This window comes from Nuphar pumila, chromosome 11 (genome assembly GCF_984573655.1).
Source record: "Nuphar pumila chromosome 11, dmNupPumi1.hap1.1, whole genome shotgun sequence".
Classification (NCBI taxonomy): domain Eukaryota; kingdom Viridiplantae; phylum Streptophyta; class Magnoliopsida; order Nymphaeales; family Nymphaeaceae; genus Nuphar; species Nuphar pumila.
The window spans coordinates 14,636,953-14,662,138 of NC_143259.1; the positions used below are offsets into that span (position 1 = coordinate 14,636,953).

Sequence of the window (25,186 nt, forward strand, 5' to 3'; positions counted from 1 at the left end):
GTGTCACGACTTGGGGGGCCGTTGCGCGTCGTCAGAGGAAGGGCAGTTTAAATCAAATGGGGGAGGAAAAAATGGAGGGCGGAAAATTTTCGTACCTCAGGTGAGATATTTTAAATCGAAAATTAGCGACGGAATTAACAAGATAATTTTTCCGTCGCTAATCCATCACTAATTAGTATTTTTTTGTAGTATTTTGACGACGAAATTTTTTTATCGCTAAGTAGTGACGAATTTAGCGAAGAAAATATTTTCATCGCTACTTTTACAAATATTTTCAATGTTAGCGACAAATAGTTTTCTCTCGTTAATTCATCGCAAATTTACAATAAAAAAATCCATCATAAATTTTCATCGCTAATTAGCATTTTTCTTGTGCCTAATTCTGCCTGCAATCATGTTGCATACTTTGAACGTGCCGCTGCACCCGACTGCCCTTCATCTCGGGGGTTAAATCATAAAAAAACGATAAAACTCGGATGCGATCATTACCGTCCATTTCCACGATCCCGTGAAGACAACGAACTTGGAGACGCTGACGTCTCCTCGCCGTCCCGTAGTACACGATTCCGCTCACGTCAAAGACGTCCAGTAGGATCTGCACGGTCAACCCTGCGTTCAACATTAAGAAAGTAAAAGGGTATTTTAATAATTTAAAAATCGAAAAAGGGCAAACAGTCGCGGGAAAGAGAATTAGAGAAAGCCTCGGGGTCTCTTACTCTTCTTTCTCCGCACATAACGTAAATGACATTAATTCCGGATATGTCCCCTACGTTGAATCTCCTACCTAACAGAAAACCGCAAGTGAACCTAAGTCAAGGACAAAAATGGCCTAGCATTCACAAGATGACAAAATTACGCCTGGAGTCGTTGCAAGTGAAGATCAGTAGTAGCACCATAGAAGTCGAGAAAGGGGACGTCCGATCGAGGGGTGAAGGCTCCGGTGGAGAGTAGGGCGTCGGCCTCGTCCTGGTACGCCATGACCAGGCCAATGTAAGGCCCAGCGGCGTTGACTCGCTCGGCGACGGCGTGGTCGGGTTCTCGGGAGAGGAGCCCGGAGGAGGGCTCGACGGCGAAGGCCAGCGCTATGAAGACGACGAGCCATGTAGATCGGATGCGCACTGGCCGTCCGAAGAGTTTCAGATCGGCCATTTTGTGTGCTACCGGTGGACGACCACTCACTACACTTGAGAATGTGTGGTTGTCAATCTCATCGAAGGGACGGGATCGAATAAACAATGGGATCATTCACTGGTGCAGATTGGAAGCTTAGCTGGCGTGGGAAATCTGAGCCGTTGGAGGTGGAAAACATAGAGGGTGTTTCTGTCATTTTGGAATTGTGGGCGACCTGAAAATCAAAATGCGTTAGGTGGTCCTCCTTAGTCTTAAAGTAATCGAGAAAACAGGGGTGTCGGTTTGCACGTGAATCATGAGTGAAGACTAGTGGGTGTGGGGGTTTAACGATATTAACAAAAGTTTATAACGGTAAAGTAGCAGCATCCAAATTCTTGTAAGAAGTTTGAAATTTTCATTTTTTTCTTTTTGTACCTGCATAACAAATAGAAAATATAAAAATAGAAATGCATAAACATGTAAATTTTCAATTTTCTGTTAAACAGCGATACAATGTAAATCGTCTTATTTTGGCACAAACAATAATATCAAGATATTATGAAAAATATCATGATATTTTGGCTGTTTAACACGGCAACCAAAATAACGTGGTTTATGTGTGATCTTTTTTAAAAAGGATTTTTTTAAAGGGAACCTAAACTTTGCGCATTAATAAAAAAGGCACCTAAGTTCTGAAAATTTAAAAAATGCACCTAAAAAAACCTCGTGGTTGATTAGAATTGCCAAAAAGTGTGCTACTGTCAAGTTTCTTGTTAAATGTGATAACCTATGTTAACTACCATCTTGGGTTAGTGACAGCCTAGGTTAAATGGACGAAAGTTTGTTTTTTATTAACGAAGGAAAAAGTTAAGTGTATGTTTATTTTTTTTCAAAACTTATATGCATTTTTTATTAATGCACAAACTTTAGGTGCATTTTTTAAAATTTCATTAAACCTAACGATGAAATATGGAACTCTTGGTTTTCATGTAATGTTAACGCTATAAAGGAATTGAAGTTGCTAGGAGAGAATAAAAATGAGTCACTTGTGTTCAGTTCATAAAATAAGTTTGGCAAACCAAACACAAAAATAAATATTTGACATTGCTAGGTTTGTATAGGCTCTTTAACTATTAATACATATATTTCATGTCATGAAGTCATGGTTGAAGTAATTGGCTTACAAGCAATAAGTTTAAAGTTAAATTCTTATTGCTTGCCTATTTGAAATAATGTGTTTGTTTTGTAAACAAGCCAGATTGAGCTTGGTTCGTTAGGTTTAAAGTTTAAATTATATCATTTTTCAATTTTAAAAATGATTTATTCTAAATGAGTTAGCTCGAACTCGGCTCATTTAACTTGGACTTGCCATGAGGTCAAGTTCAACTCAACCGAGCTTGAACACTTTTGTTCAGTTTTGTGTCATCTAAATAAATAAAAAAAAATTCAATACAAAATTGGCATCTCCGTTTTAGTGGATTTTGAGAGTAGTTTGGTGTATGTCATATACTATATACCCCCGTAGAGTTAGACGCTGCCAGGAACCAGTGCGACTAGGTCGTGGTTTCTATTAATAATAATAAAAAATATATATATATATATATATATATATATATATATATATATATATATATATATATATATATATATATATATATATATATATATATATATATATGAGACAGGACACACCATCTATGCTTGATTTTTTATTAATTCTAAATAAGAGGACTCGACACACGGTAAATTGAGCTGACACAATCATCTGACCCTGTTATAAAAAACCCGTGTCCTGACCCATTATATACGGGTTGGGTTTTGGCATAGTAGATACCGAGTTAGGTCCCAGATCCGTGACCCAAACCCAGCCATGGCTCATGCAGCTAGAAAGGTGAATGGATCAGACATATATGATATGCGACCTGATTAGTCAAATTAGGTTAAGAAAACTGAATCCGATTAGTAACCTAATTCGCATTTGGTTTAGGATTTCATAACCAAATACGATTACATGTATTTTTCAGATTCAATATTAGTTTTTTTCTCATCCTAATCTGAGTCTGATTAGTCAATATCCGATTAGTTGAATTTGGTATTGGTTGCGTCCAACCCAAATCCAAACCATTCACAACCCTACCCTTTGCCCACCCCTACCTGCACCTTAGGTTGGTTTACAAACTGCCAAACTGGACTTTGATCCAACCAATATTCGGATCTCATAGGTCCACCCGATCAGCTAAATAAACCTACTTTACTGAATCTAGAATCTATAGGACCATATTGGATCAGATCCGATAAGACCCGATCCACTAACAGCGCTAGGGTTTTCTAACTGGTTCCAAGCTAGATCCGAACCGATGATAATGGGTCAAGTCCGTGGGTCGCCATCCTTCTGAAAATGATAAAACTACCCTTCCATGACAGCCATGTGAAGCCAACGATCGCCCCGGATCGTCCCGCCAAATTCCCCGCTCAAACGAGCGTTCCCTCGCTCGCTCATGGCGCTGGACGCTCCGGCGGAGCAGGAGCGTTGCTGCATCTCTCACCTGTTCCACGCAGCGGCCTCCAGTTGCCCCAGCAAGGTCGCCGTCGTCCACGCCATTGGCGGAGCCCGCGTCTGCCGCTCCATGAGCGAGCAGCCCGTAGACGACGCCGATCTCGACGAGGCGAGCTTCCTCTCCGCCCGCCGCATCTCCCAGTCCCCGCCGATTTACCCAGGCGATGAATCCTTCACTTACGCCGAGATCCTTTCCGCCGTCAAGGCGTTAAGCGTTCGCCTCCTGGCCGTTCTGGACGGCGGCGATGACCCGGCCTTGATCAGAACGAGCGGTAAGGGTTCGGTTCTTGGATTCATGATTCATCATGATAATTATTTGATTAATGGAAGTGTGCTTGTGATCGGGCTTGAAGAATTCGATCAATGGGAAATTAGGGTTAACTCGTTGCCTCATTTGGTTTTAAATTTGGTTAGATTTGTAGGGTTTTCTAGTCCTATGTACTTGTCACCAAATTAGCGTTTTGTAAGCTTACTTACTCTGATCGTAGTGTGTAGCAAAGGGTTTATGGTATCTTTTGATGATGTGCCCGTTGGTTTAGATAAATGGAGTAAAGTGTAATATTGCACTGTTGAGCACGATGCCATATCTCGGTTTATCGCCTTTTTTTTTGTTTCCTGGTTGAATGTGCGCTTACAAACACTAAATTTCAACTTTGGATATCCAGAAAGACTTGTTTTCCCGATAAATTGTATTGTAGATTGAATCTTGTGCTCAAGGAACTGGAGAGAATTACCTATTGTTGGTTTAGTAGCTGCAGATACTGCCATCATCCACTAAAATCTTGTGCGCCTCACAAGAGTAATCCATTGATGCTTGTTTGTTATTATGTTCACAAACATACAATGATACTTGGTGAATCTCAGGTGCGCATGCTCCATCAGGAAGTGTGGAACCAGATACTAGAAGATCCTGCGCTTTCCAAGATTCCCCACGGGTAGTGGGCATATACGTTTCTCCTTCTGTATACTACATTGTGGCCGTTCTTGCTACTCTTAGAATTGGGGATGCCTTCCTTCCTATCGACCCTTCCTGGCCGAAGCAAAAGATATTGTCAATAGTTTCTTCTTCAAAGTCTGCTCTCATCGTTCTTTGTCCATCTTCTGTTGATTCCAAAGATGAACAAAAAGAAATGGCAGAATGGTTAGTAGCCCGAAGCAGCTCTCCTGTTTTGTTTCTATCAGATATGCTCATTAAAGCGGTGGAGGATAATTTATACAAATCTGACCTGGTGTGGCCATGTCAAAGAGAAAACCGGAGTTTGTTTTGTTATGTGATGTATACATCTGGATCAACTGGAAAACCGAAGGGTGTATGTGGCACTGAGGAAGGTAAGCTGTTATTATTATTATTTTTTTGATAGCATGAGTCTTTACTTTTCACATCCATGCTCTATTACATCCAAAATACCCTTGACTTGAAAAACAGATTATATATATATATATATATATATATATATATATATATATATATATATATATATATATATATATATATATATATATATATATATATATATATATATATATATATATATATATATATATATATATGCTATTTTAACATCCCCTCAAACTTACGGGTAAGTTTGCAATTACAAAAGTATAAACCCATTACATAAAATGTCTTCATTGACTTCATCAAGTTCTTCCATTTATCTGGATCTTCAATCATATGCTCTATTACACAAAGAGTTTCTAGGATCTTCAATACTTGAGAACCTATAGATAGAGTTACCAAAACATCCCAACTATGCACATGGATATATATCATAAAACATAAAAGGAGATTTCAAAAATAACTATAGATATACTAGTTATATATTATGGAGAGAGGATGGTCAATCACAATATATATATATCCCCAATTGTTTTGGGATGAAGGCGTAGTTGTTGTTGTATATATATATATATATATATATATATATATATATATATATATATATATATATATATATATATATATATATATAAGAAGAGTCAATTTTTTTCATTAAACACAATCATTAATTTTGAAAAATCAAAACACAGATAAAAGGAACAAAAAGATAGAAACAAAATAAACAACATATATTTCAACAAAACATAAATCTTAATTAGAGGCTTTATCCACAAAAATTCAAACAAGCATATTTATTTAGATAATAATGCATGCATACAATCCAAATGTTTTAAGAACATAAATCATCTATCATACCATGTAAATTCAACAATCATGCATCCAAAATGTTTTAAACTTCAAACACAACCCACAAGAGGAGAAGATTAAATTTACACATCCATGATGAAAACACACATACACACACATATATATATATTATAGTTATATTTAACACATATATGAATCTTTAACTATCAAGAACAAGATTTGAAAAGAATAATTCACAACTTACCATGGAGTTAAATCCACTAAAGGAGAAGATTAAATGTTCAAGGAAAGGATTTTTCAAAAAAGGAACCATTTTCATATAAATGTATATCGAAAATAATGAGGAAATTAAAAAAACCCACATACAACAAATCAAGATAAATGATACTTTGCAACAATAGTTTGTTTACCACAAGTAATCGTCTCTTGTTTACCACAACACTCAAAGGACTTTACAATAATCGAAGAATTAATTAAATTCATACAAAACATGCAAGACAACCAACATGGAACAAAACTAAATATCCTCAATATATATATATATATATATGCAATTAATTAAATTCATACAAAACATGCAAGACAACCAACATGGAACAAATCTAAATATCCTCAATATATATATATATATATATGCAATTAAAGCATATTTAATACACATAACCATGCATAAAATATTTTAATGAATAAACAATTTTTATACAAGGGCAAACAAGTAGCAAAAGTTTAGAAAATTTATAGAGAGATTTAAAAAAATCCCACATAACAAAAGGAATGATATTTGCAAATCTCAACACTAATTTCCTAACCACGAGCAACCACCACTTTGACCTCCAACCCAAAAGACCTCACAATTCAAGTGTATTGGCGTAAAGGATAAGAGATCAAACACAAATGTCAGAAATAACCATATCAGTGACCATGCACCAACAATACTGGCTATCTAACAATACAAACCAACTACAACCACAAAATGTGCACATCCCTCACCTCATAAATGATTGTAAAACTGAAAATAAAAACATCAACTACAATGGGTGCACATAACTCACCACAACTATGGTTGTAAAATTGATAAACAAAAATTCCAGTTACTCAAATGAGAGGTATGGATGGAGCAACAATCGAGGTAACGATAACTTATAATAAAAACAAACCAATGTCACCAAGAAAACAAGAGTTGAAATAAAGGTAAGGATAATGAACTTTTATAAACTATATAGTAAACCATTAAGCTTTCAATGAAGAATATCACCATCACAAATACACATAAATACAAGCATCAACAACTATGTCACAGGGATTCGGCTAGCAGGGTGCCGCACCTGCGTCGACGTGACTCGACGCGGGTGCGGCACCGGGTGCGGTCAACCCGATCCTGGGTGCGTTGACCGTGTTAAAATATATGTAATTCATATATATATATATATATATTTATATATATATAATACCCGATAGGGGTATTTTTGTCATTTCACAAGTACCCGATAGGGGTACTTGTTTTTCTTATTTTATTTTTCTCTTTATTTTTTGTAAAAACTATTTTTTATTTTTTGTTTTTTGCTCAGTGACCGTTGGGGGCCCCATCGACTACATGGTGGGGCCCCCTAGGTGGCTCTCCTTTTAAGGCCTCTTGGCCCTCTCCCTCTCCTTCTCTTGTGTATAAATAGGGGTGAACCCCTCTTGTATTTCTCACTCTTGAGAGCTCTCTCTCTTTCAATAAGAGGCATTTATAATTTTATGTTGTGTTGTCTCTTATGAGTTTGGGTATTAGCCCTTCTTTGTTTGTTCATTAGTAGATGTTGTAAGTGCTTAGTGCACTCTTTGCTTTTCCGCATATTTCATTACATGGTATCAGAGCCTTGTGTATGCTCTTCTTTTTAATATAGCTAGTGGTGTAGCTATATTTGTTTTTTGTTTCTCTCTCCTTGGTATTCTCTTGTGAGTGGTTATTATGGAAGGAGAACAAAAGATTGATCTCTCCTTCAAGCTCAATGGTTCCAACTACATGATGTGGGCCGCCGCCATGGAAAACAACCTCAAAGGGAAAAAGCTTTGGGGATACATTATGGGCACCATTCCGGAACCACAACTCCAACTAACTAAGATGGAAGGCGATCAAGAAAAAGCTCTTGAAGGAGATGCCCGCATGAAGGCCATTGAAGATCACCAATCTAAAATAGAAGATTGGGAGAGTAAGCATGCCAAGATTCTTGCTTGGTTCATGAATAATGTGGAGCTCAAGATTTGCGCCAACATTGCCAAATTTAGGATGGCAAATGAAGCATGGTTCTTCATGAAAGGTATGTTTACACAAAAAGACCTTGCTCGTCAATTCTTTCTTCAAGAAAAAATCCGGACTATCAAGCAAGGAGAAATGAGTGTTAGGGACTACTTTAGCACTCTTGGCCCTCTATGGGATGAGCTATCCTTACTAGAACCAAAATGGGTTTCTAGTATAGATGTGGAATTAAGGAGAGAACAAATGGAAAAAGAACACTTTTTCCAATTTTTACATGGGCTTAGGCCCGAATATGAACAAGTTAGATCCTCCCTCCTACATAGATCAAAGCCTCTTCCCTTGGAAGATGCCATAGCCGAAATATGCCAAGAAGAAACCCGTCTTGGCATGATTAAAGGAGGAAATGACGTCTTGGCCGTATCAAAACCCGACAACCATATGAAAACCTACAAACCTCCACATTTTGGAAGGCAAAATAACTATAATGGCAACTATAGAAAAGCCATTTGCCATCATTGTCAAGAACCGGGTCATATAAGACCTAATTGCCCTAAGTTGAATGAAGCACCAAAAAATAAAGTTGCTTCCGTTGAAGAAGCTACTCAAAAGAAAGAGGAAGCAATCAAAGGAACGGACTCCTTTTCTCTTGCTCAACTATCGGAGGCACTACAAATTCTACTCAAGATTCCATCAACTTCGGGTGCCGCCGTAGCTTCCTCCTCTCCTTCAGGTATGTCGTCTTGGATCCTTGACTCTGGAGCTTCCTTTCATATGACCCCCCTTGAAAATGAGCTTTCCGATTTATGTAATAACTTTAAAAACTCCTATGTTTCAACTGCCGATGGTACATCTTTACAAGTTAAAAGTTTTGGAACCTTAAACTTTTCAAAAGACTTCTTTGTGCCAAACGTGAGAGTTGTACCTCAACTTAATTTAAATCTCCTCTCTGTTGCTCAAATATGCGATCATGGATGTAAAAACTCCTTCTCAACTAAGGATTGCTCTATACAGGATCTCCGGTCCGGGAAGCTGATTGGGCAAGGCCATAGAAGGGGAGATCTCTATTACATGAGCAACCTGAAACTCCCCATTAACTCTTTTTGTAACCATGTCCAAGATAAAAATATTGATATTTGGCATCAAAGACTTGGACATCCAAGTTTCTCAAAAATGTACTCCTTTCCATTTGGAAAGAAATTTTGTAATGAGAAACATTTTGTTTGCAAGAATTGTATTTTTGGCAAAATGAAATCTACTCCTTTTCCAAACCGAACTTTTGTATCCAAAAGACCTTTTGAGTTAGTCTATTCGGATGTTTGGGGTCCTTCCCCCGTCATGTCTAAAGGAGGGTACTCCTATTATGTCACTTTCATCGATGACTACACTAGGTATGTATGGATCTACTTTCTCAATTTAAAATCCGAAGTCTTTGAGTTTTTCAAAAAATTTCATATGATAGTTAAAAATCAATTTTCAAGTAATATCTCTACTCTTAGATCCGATTCGGGTGGAGAATATTTATCAAATGAATTTCAAAACTATTTAGAAGTAAATGGGATTTGTCATCAAAGATCGTGTCCTAGGACTCCCCAACAAAACGGCTTGGCCGAAAGAAAGCATAGACATATCATGGAAACCACTAGGACACTCCTTATTTCCAAAGAAATTCCAAAGATTTTTTGGGCCGAAGCGGCCTTAACCTCAACTTATTTAATAAATAGAATGATATCTTCATCTTTACAAAATACATCTCCATACGAAAAACTATTTGAAAGAACACCAGACTTCAATAGATTAAGAGTTTTTGGATGTAAATGTTTTGTCCTTACTCATAAACGGCACAAATTATCTCCTAAAGCTATTGAATGCGTTTTCTTGGGTTATGGAGAAAATCAAAAGGGTTTAGATGTTTTGACTTAAAATAACAAACTCTATATATCCAAAGATGTAACATTTTTGGAAAATGAAAATGGTTTTGTGAAAACTAAAGATATTGACGAAAGTGAATATACTTTTTTATTTGATCTTCTATCTCAAGAAGATGAGACTCCTCAAGAAGAGGAAATCTCTAATGAGTCTTTGAATGACCTAGAGGAAATTCCTCTTGATAATGCTATAGATGAGAATAATAGACCAATCCAAACATATGTTAGGCGTGGTCAACAAACTCAGATAAGTGCCTTAGAAAAATACTCTCAAGGATCTGACATTGAAGAAACATCTTTAAGGAGATCCAGTCGGATCTCCAATCCTCCAAATAGGTTTGTTTCCTATGAGTCCCTAACTCCTAGATATAGAGCATGTCTAATTGCATTGCATTCATCTCATGAACCTTCACACTATAATGAGGCCAAAAATATTCCCCAATGGGTTGAAGCCATGAACTTAGAGCTTAGTGCCCTTGAAAAAGCAAAAACTTGGGAAATAACTTCGTTACCCACTGGAAAGAAATCAATAGGATGTAAATGGGTCTTAAAAATTAAAACCAAGAGTGATGGTTCGTTAGAACGTTATAAAGCACGATTAGTAGCTAAAGGATATGCTCAGGAATATGGTATAAATTATGAAGAAACCTTCGCACCTGTTGCTAGAATGACTAGTGTTAGGACTCTTATTGCTATTGCGTCTGTGAAGAAATGACCTATCTATCAACTTGATGTGAAGAATGCATTTCTAAATGGCGAATTAAATGAAGAAGTTTACATGGATCCTCCACCAGGAGTATGTATTGGTAAAAATAAAATTCTTAAACTTAAAAAGGCATTATATGGTTTAAAACAAGCTCCAAAGGCTTGGCATGATAGATTTAGTAATGTAATGACAAGTTTAAATTTTCGTTCATGTTATACTGACACTGCTTTGTTTGTGAAAAGTGTAGGGTCTTCTGTAGTTATTTTACTACTTTATGTTGATGATATGATCATCACAGGAAGTGATGAGCAAAGCATTAATGATATTAAAAAGGTTTTGAAAGAAAATTTTGATATGTCTGACCTTGGTTTCTTAAGATATTTTTTAGGAATTGAAGTGGCGTACTCTCCTCGAGGGTACATTCTCTCTCAGATGAAACTTGTTGCTGACATCTGTTCCAAATCGGGTATCTCCGATGATAAGAAGACAGAAACCCCAGAAGTCATCAATGCAAAATTAAGGTTGGAAAATGAAACACCTCTCGAGGATCCTACTCCCTACCGGCAACGTGTTGGGTCTCTAACCTACCTATCCATCACACGACTAGACATTGCTCATGCCGTCCACTCTGTCAGTCAGTTTCAACATGCACCTACAACCGTGCACATGAGTGCAGTCTTAAGGATTGTCAGATACATCAAAAATACCATAACTAAGGGAGTTTTTCTTTCTTCTGCCTCGTCACTTGATTTAATTGCTTATACTGATGCAGATTGGGGAGGAAATCCCAATGACCGAGTCTCAACTACCGGTTTTTGTGTTTTCTTAGGTGACTCTATGATTTCGTGGAGATGCAAGAAGCAACACAAAGTATCATTGTCTTCCACCGAAGCCGAATATCGTGCTATGGCCACTACAACCATGGAACTTGTGTGGCTAAGAAGCCTCCTCAGTGATATGGGCATTGTCATCTCTACTCCTTCGAAGATGTGTTGTGACAACAAAAGCGCAATCTATATTGCAAGCAATCACACCTTCCATGAGCGTACTAAACATATTGAGATGGACTGCCATTACGTTCGGGATGAATACCTAAGAGGAACTATAGCACTACCTTACGTCACATCAGAGTACCAGTTGGCGGACTTATTCACTAAGGCTCTTGCGGCTCCTCGGTTTTTGTTTCTCCTTAACAAGCTTTCAGTTATATCCCCGTAAAGCTTGAGGGAGGGTGTTAAAATATATGTAATTCATATATATATACATTTATATATATATATAATACCCGATAGGGGTATTTTTGTCATTTCACAAGTACCCGATAGGGGTACTTGTTTTTCTTATTTTATTTTTCTCTTTATTTTTTGTAAAAACTATTTCTTATTTTTTGTTTTTTGCTCACACAAAAGGGGCCCCACCATGTAGTCTATGGGGCCGCCAACGGTCACATTTGTGACCGTTGGGGGCTCCCAACGACTACATGGGGAGCCCCTTAGGTGGCTCTCCTTTTAAGGCCTCTTGGCCCTCTCCCTCTCCTTCTCTTGTGTATAAATAGGGGTGAACCCCTCTTGTATTTCTCACTCTTGAGAGCTCTCTCTCTTTCAATAAGAGGCATTTATAATTTTATGTTGTGTTGTCTCTTATGAGTTTGGGTATTAGCCCTTCTTTGTTTGTTCATTAGTAGATGTTGTAAGTGCTTAGTGCACTCTTTGCTTTTCCACATATTTCATTACAGACCGCACCCAGGATCATTTAAGTCCATTTTTTTTTTGATTTTTTTTTTAAAAATTTGCCCTATGCTGCGATTTTTTTTTTAAAAAAAAATTGTTGACAACAGCTGACAGCAGCTGTCTGTCAGCTGGCTGACAGCAGCTGTCAGATTCTTTTTTTTTAAAAAGCCTGTCTGTCAGCTGGCTGACAACAGCTGTCTGTCAGCTGCTCGATTTTTTTTTTAAAAGCAGTTGTCTGTCAGACAGTTGTTTTTTAAAAAAAAAAATACATTCGTAAGTGAGGGGAACCCCGACCCCCTATATATATATTTGACATTTTTGCCCCTGCCGCACCCCCGCACCCGGGTTTTTTGGAAGTGCCGAATCCCCGCACCCGCACCCTCACCCGCACTCGCACCCGCACCCGCACCCATGTGACATAGATCAACAATATATTAATGGCCAGATAAACAAATGAGTGATACAACACACTCACAAAACCAAAGATCAAATAACCGTCAGTTTGGTCCGAACTATAAATCGACAATCTAAACTGACAAAACTGAGGTGCACACAATTCACCCTAACAAACAACTCAGGTTCCAAAAAAGCAATAGAGTAAACCAACTCATGGATCCAGAGGACAATCAACAGTCAGTCAGACCCAATACTATTAGACAGGGCAGATATCTACCATGTATTTGTATTTGAGTTTAGATCCGGATCTGGACCAGATCCAATCTACATATGTGTAACATGTCCTTCATATATTGGACATACTTGTAACTTATTAGGGTTACTTGTAAAAACCGTGTATTAGGTTTTGTGTTTTATATTAAAAGGAAGAGATCATGATTTTTCCTTTATGGAAAACGTGATTAGTTGCAGCCTCATTTCTCTTTCCTCTCTGTAGCTTCTTTGTTATCGATTTTGGAGAATTCTAACATGGTATCAGAACAAATCTGACCCAAGGGCTAAAAGTTTTTCCAGCAGGTGCGTCTCTAAAAGATCTTCTTCTCTTTCTTATCTCTTTTCTAAACCTTTACTCTTTTTCCTTTTTATTTTATCTCTAAACCTTTTCTTCTGGCCTCTATTTTTCTGTTTTTTATTTCTTCTCTAGATCCTTATCCATCTAATCTCTTCAGATCTAACGTTTCTGTATTCTTTTCTGCTTTGGGTTTGCGTCAAATATTTTGTGTTAAATATTTCTGAAACTGATTTGGGTTTGTGTCAAATCAGTTTTTATGACATTCTTATTTCTTCTTTTCTGTAATAGCAGATCTGTGCATATCAGATTTGTTCGTCCGATCTGTGCATCAGATTTGACGCCTGGTTATATTCTCTCTTTTCATTTGTAATAACAGATCTACGTATGAACAAATCTGTTTATTTTTCAGATACATGTCATTAGCCTTGTCAACTGGCCACTTGATATAATCAGATCTGAAGTCTGAAACTTTCAGATCTATTTTCTTTACATAATACTCGGCTTCATCTGTGTATACAACCCTGTAGACCTGTCATTCATTTGTTTTTATTATTGCTGTGTGCAATTTCACATAAAAATTCGCAGTTTACACTCTCTTGATGAAATCAGATTAAATATATCTAATTAGATCAGATTGTTTTTGGCTTGTGCTTTCTCCTAGTTAAAAAAAGAAGAAGAGACGAGCCTCATTTTGTTGTATCGTGATCTGCGAAACTTTACATACTGATTGCACACACCAATATTGTTTTTCTGTTTTAAGTCATGGATTCTTCTTCTCAATCATTTTTCTCATCTAATTTTCTTGGCCAACTTATTTATGAAAAACTTACTAATTCAAATTTCTTGATCCGGAAAAGACAAATTCTTCCATTCATTAAGAGTCAAGGTCTTTTTGGACACTTAAATGGATCAATCCCAACCCCTACAAAATTTATCATACAAGAAACTAAGGATGAAAATGAGGTTGATTTTATACAAGTGCCAAATCCCCAATACGAGAATTGGATAAAGCGTGATCAAGCTTTCGTTGCTTTTATCATCTCTACTATCTCTCAAGAGGTATTGGTGGGAATTCCAAATGAGTGTTCAACAAAAGAACTGTGGGACATGCTAGTGAAGACATATTCTCAGATATGAGAGGCTAAAATTTCATTCCTTCAACGTGACTTTCAACTCCTTACTAAGGGTTCATTGTCTGTCATGGAGTACTTGAACAAGGTCAAGAGCATCAGTGATCAACTAGCCGTTGTAGGGTATGAAGTGACAGATAAAGACAAAGTCAGGCAAACCTTGAATGGATTGGGGCTGAAATTTTATGTCCTTTCGACCTCACTGCAATGTCTACCCGACTTACCGTCATTTGAGGACTTGCAATCAAAATTACTTCAATATGAGATGACTTTGAAGGGGATGTCACATGAGACTGGTGGACAGGTTCTTGCTACTGACATTTCTTTTTGTCAGGGACGTGGGGATAGCAATTCTGGTGGTGGTAGAGGCCGAGGACGAGATATTCCAGGGGGGCGTGGGTTGCTGCCTACCCCGAATATTACACCTATTTTCAATGTGAAAAATGTACCCACATGTTACCTCTGTAACAAGTGAGGTCACATCAAAGCCAATTGTTGGCATAATCCACAGAATAAAGGAAAGTTTCAAAAGGGAGAGAGTTCGTTAGGACGAAAGGAGAACTCGTCAAAGTTTGGTGGAGATGTGAAAGAGCTCCTCTTGGCCACATTGTCTAAACTTGATCTGAATCACGATGATAAAGGAGTATGGTACATTGATTCAGGGGCAGCTACTCATGTCATAGGTAATGCGGGTAAATTCTCTACTTTAACTCCCTATTTTGGAAAAAGTAACATAGTCACTGGAGATGGGTCACACCATCCCATTACTCACATTGAAAATGTTTCTGTTCCCTTGCCTAATTTCTCGCTCCATCTTTCAAATGTCCTTCATGCCCCAAATATCAAGAAAAATATCGTTTCAGTTGCTAACTTGCTAAGCTTGTTGATCATACCAATTCTTCTGTTGAATTTACTCCGTCTTTTGTTTATGTCAAGGATCTACAAACGAAGGAGACATTCGCTAGAGGGGAACGCCGTGAAAATATGTATGTCTTCCAGGAGGATCCTTCTACTTGTGTCCGACCTACCTTGAAGTCATCTCCTCAGTCTATGTCGTCAAAGAGTATTCATGTGTTTAGTCTGGAACCTTCAAATAAATGTAATAAGCCTAATTCTTGGTATTCACGTCTTGGTCATTGTAGTCGAGTCTTTGTTGAATGACTGGTATCTAATGAGCTTATTCCTGAATCTAGCTTGAATCCTAGATCAGATGATAAAATATGTTCTAGTTGTCAATTGTGTAAAAGTCATGTTCTTTCTTTCCATTCAATAAATGAGAGAGCTTCAAGGCCTTTTGAAATCGTTTGTTCTTTTGTGTGGGGGCCAACCCCTGATTCTTCTAATTCTGGCAGCAAATATTATGTTATTTTTATCGATAATTTCTCTCGTTTCACTTGGATATATTTCATGAAGAATAAATTGGAAGTCTTTCCCATTTTCTGTTGTTTTCATGAGTTTATTAAAACTCATTTTTCTTGTAATATTTTACATTTTCAATGTGATGGTAGGGGGAATACTCCTCTAGGGAATTTATCAATTACCTCCAAGATAGTGGAATAAATCATAGAGTATCTTGCCCGCATATCCCTCAACAGAATGGGGTTGTAGAACAGAAACACTGTCACGTTGTAGAGAGCGCTATGAGCATGATGCACGAAAGTCATGTTCCCATAGGATTACGGACAAAGGCTTTTCATTTTGCTGTTCATATTATTAATCGCTTGCCCATGAAGATTTTAGAAAATAAATCACCTTATTTCGTTTTATTTGGGAAACATCCTAATTATTATGAACTAGAAACTTTTGACTGCATGTGTTACGTTCATATTGTCTCTTCTCTGTGAAATAAATTTCAGGCTAAGGCATCAAAGTGCAGGTTTGTTGGATATGCAGATCATCATAAAGGGTATAGATGTTATGATCCTGACATCAAGCGAATCAAGATATCTAGAAATGTAGTTTTTGATGAAAATGATTTTGGAGATGGAGAATATGTTTCTGCCCAAACCAATGTGAATGCGTTCTTTTATGATCCATGGCTCAGTGCAGAGCTATTTTCTAATACAAATAACGGGTGCTCTTCCTCCTGTGCTCAAGAGATATTCTGTCAAGATGGAAACAGTGGAATGCAGGAATTTGAAATAGAAAATCCTCTAGAGATTAATAAGTTTGCGGGGCAGGTTTATAGGAGAAGAGAGAGGGGCTCCCTTTTGACTCCGAATGATACTGAACAAGAAACACTTACCTCTTATTCGCCCAATGACACCATTTCTCCAGTTTCTACTACAGTGGCACCTCCGATGAGACGATCAGAAAGAGTCCGGCATCCTATTGAAAGGTGGGTTAGTTATGAGAATTTCACTATGGTTTTTCAGCTATTTTTGTCACAGATTGAGAAAGAGACCGAGCCTAGGCATTTTCATTAAGCTTTTAACTCCAAAAAATGGATTCAAGCCATGAATGAAGAGATAGAAGCTTTGTATCAATGTCAAACATGGACAGTTGTTCCTCTGTTAAAATGTAAAACTGTACATATATGTATATATAATAATATTATATTATTATATATATATAAATACATTTTTAATTTCTTTCTTTTCTGTATTTTTTTTCCTTTATTTTAATTTTTTGTCTTTATGTCATCTAGTTCAGTTTGAACTAGAATGACTGTTGCTAGTCAAGTCCTGTCCAGACTTGACTAGCAATAGAGCTGTTGGACTGACACAGTCCAACAGCTCTTAATAGAGCTGTTGGACTGACACATTCCAACAGCTCTAAATAGAGCTGTTGGACTGTGCCCAACAGCTCTATTGAGTCCTCTTTCAGCTGTGTATATAAAGGGGTGCAGCCCCTCTTGTATTTTACTCCAATGCTTCTTAAGCAATTGGTTTTTCATATCAATAAAGAATACATTTTTATTTTTATTTTGTTTCCAATTATACCCTTTTTAAGGGTTATGCTTTAGTGTCATTCTTGACACTTGCTCTTGTTAATCAAAGCTCGTGTTTCGAAGATCCCCATTTCATTTCATGGTATCAGAGCCGCGGAAGTACTAAATCTTGAGGAAAAGCTGCCTCGGTTTCCGTGCCCGTTTGCAAAAGTGTTCGCCACTTGAAGAGAAGTGTTTTATCACTTCATTGGAGAAGATTTCACATCTTGTTGTATTGTTTTTTTTTTCTTTCTTTCTCATTTTCCTTCTTGTTTCTCTTCTATCCCTATTCTTTCTCTCCTTGTAATCGATGGATGACAATGATAAAGTCACCATCATGCCTATGAAACTAAGCGATACGAACTATGTAACATGGGCTTCAATCATGAAGCACCATATATGGGGAAAAGGCTTATGGGGGATTGTGGATGGTTCCGATTCGGAACCTAAGCTATCTCTTACTAAAAAGGAGGGAGATAAAGACGTCCCTCTATCGGAAGAAGAGAAAATCAAGGCTATTGCCTCATACGAGAAGAAATGGAAAGAATGGAGAATATCTCATGCGAAGATAATGTCATGGCTTATCAATAGCGTTGACATTAAAAAATGCTCAAGTCTTGCCAAATTTGATCATGCCGATAAGGCATGGGAATACCTTAAGAATATGTATTCCCTTAAAGATATTGCACACGTGTGCAACCTCCAAGAAAAAGTTCGAATGATGACACAAGGAGACAAAACTATTCGTGAATATTACAATGGGTTGTCCGAACTTTGGGAAGAACTTTCCCTTTTAGAACCAAAGTGGCATTGTGCCGAAGACATCGAGCTTCGTCAGAAACAACTCGATGTTGAACATTTTTACCAGTTTATCACTGGATTAAGGCCGGAATTTGAAACCACTAAATCGGCCCTACTTCACCGGGGAAAAATTCCTTCTATTGTTGAAACTATTGAAGAGTTAACAATGGAAGAAAATCGTCTCCGGAAAGGTTCTTTAAAAATTGAAGATGATTCCGTTTTAGCCGTGTCTAGACCAGGGAATCATGTTCGATCATATAGGCCTCCTCACTTTAACCGACAAAATGGTGACTATGATAAGAAGAAAGTTATTTGTCATCACTGTCATAACCGGGACACTACAGGCCACAATGTCCCAAACTTAGGGAGCTGAGAGAAAAAAGAGCTGCAATTGCTGGATCGGAGCCTAAAGATCAGGATGCACCAGTTTCCCTGGCCCAACTAATGGAGATCCTTCAGCCTCTCATCAAAGGTGCCTCTTCCTCATCTGAAGCTTCAACCGGCGCAGCAGCCTCATCTTTTTCTGATTTAGGTAAAATTTCTTGGCTTCTTGACTCCGGTGCATCTTTTCATATGACCCCAAATAATCAAAGTCTATCCAAATGTGTTAAAAATAAAACAAGTGTGTCAAAGGTCTTTACTGCTGATGGGACTTCTCTTGAAATAGAAGGAATAGGAGATTTTGAAAAAATTTATAAAACAAAAAAATTTTTTATTCCAGAAATTAGACATGTTCCCAAATTAAATTTAAATCTTTTATCTGTATCTCAAATTTCTGATTATGGGTGTAATATTTCTTTTTCTTCTCATGGTTGTTGGGTACAGGATCGCCAGTCAGGCAAGCTGATTGGGGAAGGCCATAGAGAAGGAGGACTCTATTACATGGATTTTTTGGAAATGCCGAAGAAAGCTTTTTGTTATAATATTCAAAAAATAGAGTTGGAACTGTGGCATAAGAGACTTGGTCACCCACATATAGCCAAAATCCAACATTTTCCAAATCTAGGGAAATTTTGTAACTCTGAATCATTTGATTGTAAAGATTGTATTCTCGGCAAAATGAAAAGATTACCATTTCAGAACAGAACCTTTTTCTCTTCAAGACCACTTGAATTAATACACTCGGATGTTTGGGGTCCTGCACCAGTAATTTCTAAAGGAGGATTTGTTTACTATGTTATTTTTGTCGATGATTTCTCCCGACATACGTGGATGTACTTTCTCAAACATAAGTCTGAAGTATTTTCATACTTTCAAACTTTTCATAATATGGTTAAAAACAAATTTTAAAATGATATTACTATTTTTCGCACAGATTCAGGGGGAGAGTTTTTATCCACAGATTTTCAAAATTATCTTAAATTGCATGGCATCACACATCAAAGATCTTGTCCTTATACACCTCAACAAAATGGACTGGCAGAACGAAAACATCGCCATATTATAGAAACCACTAGAACTTTATTAATAGCAAATCAAGTCCCTAAAGACTTTTGGGCAGAAGCTGCCTTAACTGCCACCTATCTCATTAATAGGATGCCATCTTCTTCGTTACAAAATATCACTCCCATTGAAAAACTTATGAACATTTCTCCAGACTACTCTAGATTAAGAATATTTGGGTGCAAATGTTTCATATTTACTGACAAAAATGATAAACTTTCCCCTCGTGCGATTCCCTGTGCCTTTTTAGGATATGCTGAAAACCAGAAAGGTTATAGATGTTTTGACTTCAAAAATAATAAACTATATGTGTCTAGAAATGTTTCCTTTCTTGAAAAGGAGAGCTTCTTTGATTTTAGAAAATTAAAAGACGTCACTGAGTACTCCTTTTTGCTAGATCTAACATCAACATCTGATGAATATGACCTTGATTGTAACTTTGATGATGATCCAAGAATTATTGATCTTAATGTTGAAAATGAAGAAGTTCATAGAGATACTAGTATTCAATATTCCAGGCGACAAGAGTCTAATACTCCATGTGCACTTGAGAAATATTCTAACATTCCAACTAGACAATCATCCCGAATCTCGAGGCCTCCAGAAAAGTTTGTATCATACGAGTCTTTCTCACCCACATATAGGGCAGTTATTGCATTAATTCACTCATATGAAGAACCATCCACATATTTTCAAGCAAAAAATGATATCAAATGGATAGAAGCCATGAAAGTTGAATTAGATGCACTTGAAAAGGCTTCTACATGGAATATTCAAGATCTTCCTCCAGGGAAGAAAACTATAGGATGTCGATGGGTTTATAAAATTAAAATCAAGAGTGATGGTACTCTTGAAAGATATAAAGCCCGTTTAGTAGCCAAAGGTTATGCCCAAGAATATGGGATTGATTATGAAGAAACCTTTGCTCCGGTGGCTCGTATGACTACTGTCCGAACCTTAATTGCCTTAGTTTCTATCAAAAAATGGTCTATTTTTCAAATGGATGTCAAAAATGCTTTTTTAAATGAAAAGCTAGTTGAAGAAGTATATATGGAACCCCCTCCTGGTCTAAGTATTCCTAAGGGTAAAGTCCTTCGCTTAGAAAAAGCTCTTTATGGACTTAAACAAGCACCAAAAGCTTGGTATGATAGGTTTAGTCGTGTTATGATTGATATTGGTTTTCAATTCTGTTTAACTGACACTGCTTTGTTTATTAAGAATTCTGATGCAGGGATCATTGTGCTTATTCTCTATGTGGATGATATGATCATCACCGGAAGCGATAAACAGGGAGTTGAAACAATCAAAACACTTCTTAAATCTCATTTTGAAATGACTGATTTGGGCTTGTTGAGATATTTTTTAGGCATTGAAGTTGCTTATTATCCTAGAGGATATTTATTATCTCAGACTAAATTTGCTTTTGATATTGTTTTCAGGTCTGGTATTACTGATGATAAGAAAGTTGACACTCCAGAAGTTGTTAATGTTAAAATGAAGATTGATGATGGAGAACTTCTTGCAGACCCTACTCCTTACAGACAGCTTGTCGGGGCACTTTCCTATCTATCCATTACCAGACCAGATATAGCACATGCTGTTCATACAGCAAGTCAATTTCAACATGCTCCTACTTGTGTTCATATGGGAGCAGTCATGCGTATTATCAGATACATCAAGTCCTCTCTTTCACGAGGACTTTTCTTATCTTCCTCCTCTTCTCTTGATTTAATTGCATATACTGATGCTGATTGGGGAGGTGATCCCAATAACAGACACTCAACCACTGGCTTTTGTGTCTTTTTAGGGGAATCATTAATCTCGTGGAGGTGTAAAAAGCAGCAGAAGGTATCTCTCTCATCCACCGAAGCTGAATACAGAGCCATGGCAACCACGATCATGGAAGTAGTTTGGCTCCGACGACTGCTTGCTGACATGGGAGTTGAAGCAACAAAGGCTTCACAAATGTGTTGTGACAACAAAAGTGCGATCTACATTGCCAGTAACAGAACATTCCACGAATGCACCAAACACATCGAAATGGATTGTCACTACGTCAGAGAGGAATATCTACACGGGATAATTGATCTGCCATATGTCACTTCAGAATATCAGTTAGCAGACCTCTTTACAAAGCCTCTCGCTGCTCCCCGATTTCACTTTCTCTTAGACAAACTTTCGCTCATTGTACCGTAAGTTTGAGGGGGAGTGTTAAAATGTAAAACTGTACATATATGTATATATAATAATATTATATTATTATATATATATAAATACATTTTTAATTTCTTTCTTTTCTGTATTTTTTTTCCTTTATTTTAATTTTTTGTCTTTATGTCATCTAGTTCAGTTTGAACTAGAATGACTGTTGCTAGTCAAGTCCTGTCCAGACTTGACTAGCAATAGAGCTGTTGGACTGACACATTCCAACAGCTCTAAATAGAGCTGTTGGACTGTGCCCAACAGCTCTATTGAGTCCTCTTTCAGCTGTGTATATAAAGGGGTGCAGCCCCTCTTGTATTTTACTCCAATGCTTCTTAAGCAATTGGTTTTTCATATCAATAAAGAATACATTTTTATTTTTATTTTGTTTCCAATTATACCCTTTTTAAGGGTTATGCTTTAGTGTCATTCTTGACACTTGCTCTTGTTAATCAAAGCTCGTGTTTCGAAGATCCCCATTTCATTTCATCCTCGACCTTCAGATAAAAATGTTGTTGGGTCGCGATGGGTTTACATGATCAAATACAAACCAGTTGGGAGTGTTGAGCGATGCAAAGCTCGCCTCGTAGCAAAGGGATTCATGCAAGAATTTGGCCAGGATTATGATGAAACCTTTAGTCCAGTCGTGAAAATGGGCACAATTCGCATTGTTCTTTCATTGGCGGTAGATTGTGGTTGGAGAATAAGTCAGCTAGATGTGAAGAATGCTTTTCTTCGTGGGGACTTGAAAGAGAAGTATGCATGGAGCAACCACCAGGATATACAGAAGGGGATTCAAAGGAGTATGTCTGCAAATTAAATTGAGCACTCTATGACCTGAAACATGCATCTCGGTCTTGGTTTGAATGTTTTTCCCTAGAAATTCAAAGACATGGTTTTTATCCATCGCAATTGGATCATTCTCTTTTTATTCTTTGAGGTAAGGAGTTTACTACCTTCTTGTTGATATATGTTGATGATATAATTATTACAGGAAATAGTAAGAACCATGTTAAAGAGACTAAAGATCTTCTAAGTCAGAGATTCAAAATGAAGGACCTTGGAGTCCTTCGATACTTTCTTGGAGTAGAGGTGGATAATCAAGGAAATAAACTTACTTTGACCCAGCATAAATACACCCTGGATCTATTGGAAAAGGTTGAAATGAAGGGTTGCAAACCTCTTGCTACTCTAGTGTGATCAATCAAAAATTAAGTACACAAGATGGAGACTTGTATCATGATCCCACCAAATATCGGAGTCTAGTGGGGATGATTCAGTATCTTACATTTACCAGGCCCGATATCACATATTTAGTCAATCAAGTCTCTCAATTCATGCATGAGCCAAGGACGAGACATATGGATGCAGTAAAAAGGATACTGAGATACTTGAAGAGTACTGTTGGAGATGGACTTTTGTACACCAAAAGAAGATCCATAAATACTGCTTATGATATCATTGCTTACTCAGATGTAGACTGGGTCGGAGACCCTGATGATCGAAAGTCAGTTTCAGGTTATGGTATTTTCATTGGCGCCAATCTTGTTTCCTAGAATAGTAGAAAACAAAAGGCAGTGGCTAGATTTAGTACGGAAGCTGAATACAGGGCGATGGCTGCTGCTACGGCAGAAGTAACATGGACTAGACATTTGTTAACAGAGTTAAAGGAGCCGATTGCTAGTTGCATTCTCCTTTGTGACAACCAAAGTGCTATTCAAATATCTCTTAATCCTATTCATTACAACAAGACCAAGCACGTTGAGATTAATCAGCATTTTATCATGCAGAAGATTAAAGACAAAGAGATTGAGCCTCATTATGTTAGAACAGAAGACCAGGTGGCTGATTTGTTCACTAAGGGGCTCACAAAATGCCGTTTTTGGTTCTTAAAAAGCAAGTTGTCCATGATTCAAAATCATGCACAATGTTCATTAATGGAGACTTCTTTGAGACTTTTTATCCAGTAGCCCGTCTTGGGACTATTCGATTGGTCATATCTGTAGCTGTTCATTATGGATGGAGTTTATATCAGTTAGATATGAAAAACACCTTCTTATATGGGGATCTGTCTGAGACTGTGTACATGCAACAACCTCCCGGGTTTGAGGTTCAAGGGGAGTATAGCAAGGTGTGCAAACTAAAGAAGGCTATATATGGTTTTAAACAAAGTCCCCGTGCATGATTTCAGAAGTTATTTGAAATTATGTCTGCATTTGGCTTCAACAGGTCATCTTCAGATCACTCTGCATTTGGCTTCAACAGGTCATCTTCAGATCACTCCTTGTTTATCAAGAAAACCTCCGCTGGTATTGTGGTTATGGTTGTATATGTAGATGATATTATTCTTACAGGGAGTAGTGCAAAGGACATCTCAGACACAAAGATTCATCTTCAAAAGCATTTTGTCACAAAAGATCTCTATTCTCTTAGATATTTCTTGGGCATAGAGGTGGCCAGAAACAGTGCGGGGTTAGTTCTATTACAGAGAAAGTATGTACTTGACCTACTGCAGGAAACATGGATGTTAGGTGCCAAACGAACCAATATACCAATGGATCCTAAACTGCATATGAATGATGAAAAAGCAGAACCTATTGACTGTAGAAGTTTTAGATCCTTGGTTGGTAAACTTTTATATGTCACTGTAACAAGGCCAGATATCTCCTTAGCCGTGAGCAAGATCAGCCAATTCATGGATAAACCTACTCGAGTGCATTGACAGACAGCTATGATGATTCTCAAGTATTTAAAATCCTCTCCTGGAAAGGGATTGCTATATAAACAAAGCTCCAACCTTAATATAATTGCGTACTTAGATGCAGACTATGCAGGGGCCATCGATGATAGAAAGTCCACCACAGGGTTCTGTGTGTTTGTCGGAGGAAACTTAATTACTTGGAGAAGTAAAAAACAAACTGTGGTATAGCTCGTTCCAGTGCTGAATCAGAATATAGAGCTATGGCTCAAACAACTGCTGAAATGATGTGGGTTAGGTCCATTCTAAAAGATCTACAAGTGATGATCCCATCCCCAATATTGATGATGTGTGATAGTCGAGCAACCACCTATATAGCTAACAATCCAGTTTTTCATTAGAGAACGAAACACATTGAATTTGATTGTCACTATATACGTGACTTAGTGCAGGCGGGGCATATTTCTACTAGTCATGTGACTTCTGAAGATCAAGTTGCAGACGTCTTTACCAAGCCTCTCGCAAGTGCAGGTTTCTCAAGATATTGCAACAAGCTGAGCATGATAGATATATATGTTCCAGCTTGAGGGGGAGTGTTAA

The 25,186-nt window shown here is 37.4% G+C and overlaps 1 protein-coding gene across 3 annotated transcripts in view; it reads left to right on the forward strand.

The window, feature by feature from the left end:
• Positions 1–3,559: 3,559 nt before the first annotated feature.
• The window catches only part of LOC149822073 (putative acyl-activating enzyme 19), a 98,626-nt gene continuing 76,999 nt past the window's right edge, over positions 3,560–25,186 (forward strand). For all 3 annotated transcript variants that reach the window (XM_089981536.1, XM_089981535.1, XM_089981537.1), the window contains exons 1-2: positions 3,560–3,939; positions 4,532–4,996. In XM_089981536.1, the coding sequence (XP_089837662.1) occupies positions 3,609–3,939; positions 4,532–4,996 (796 nt within the window). In that variant the 5' untranslated portion in view covers positions 3,560–3,608. The remainder of the gene's footprint in view (positions 3,940–4,531; positions 4,997–25,186) is intronic.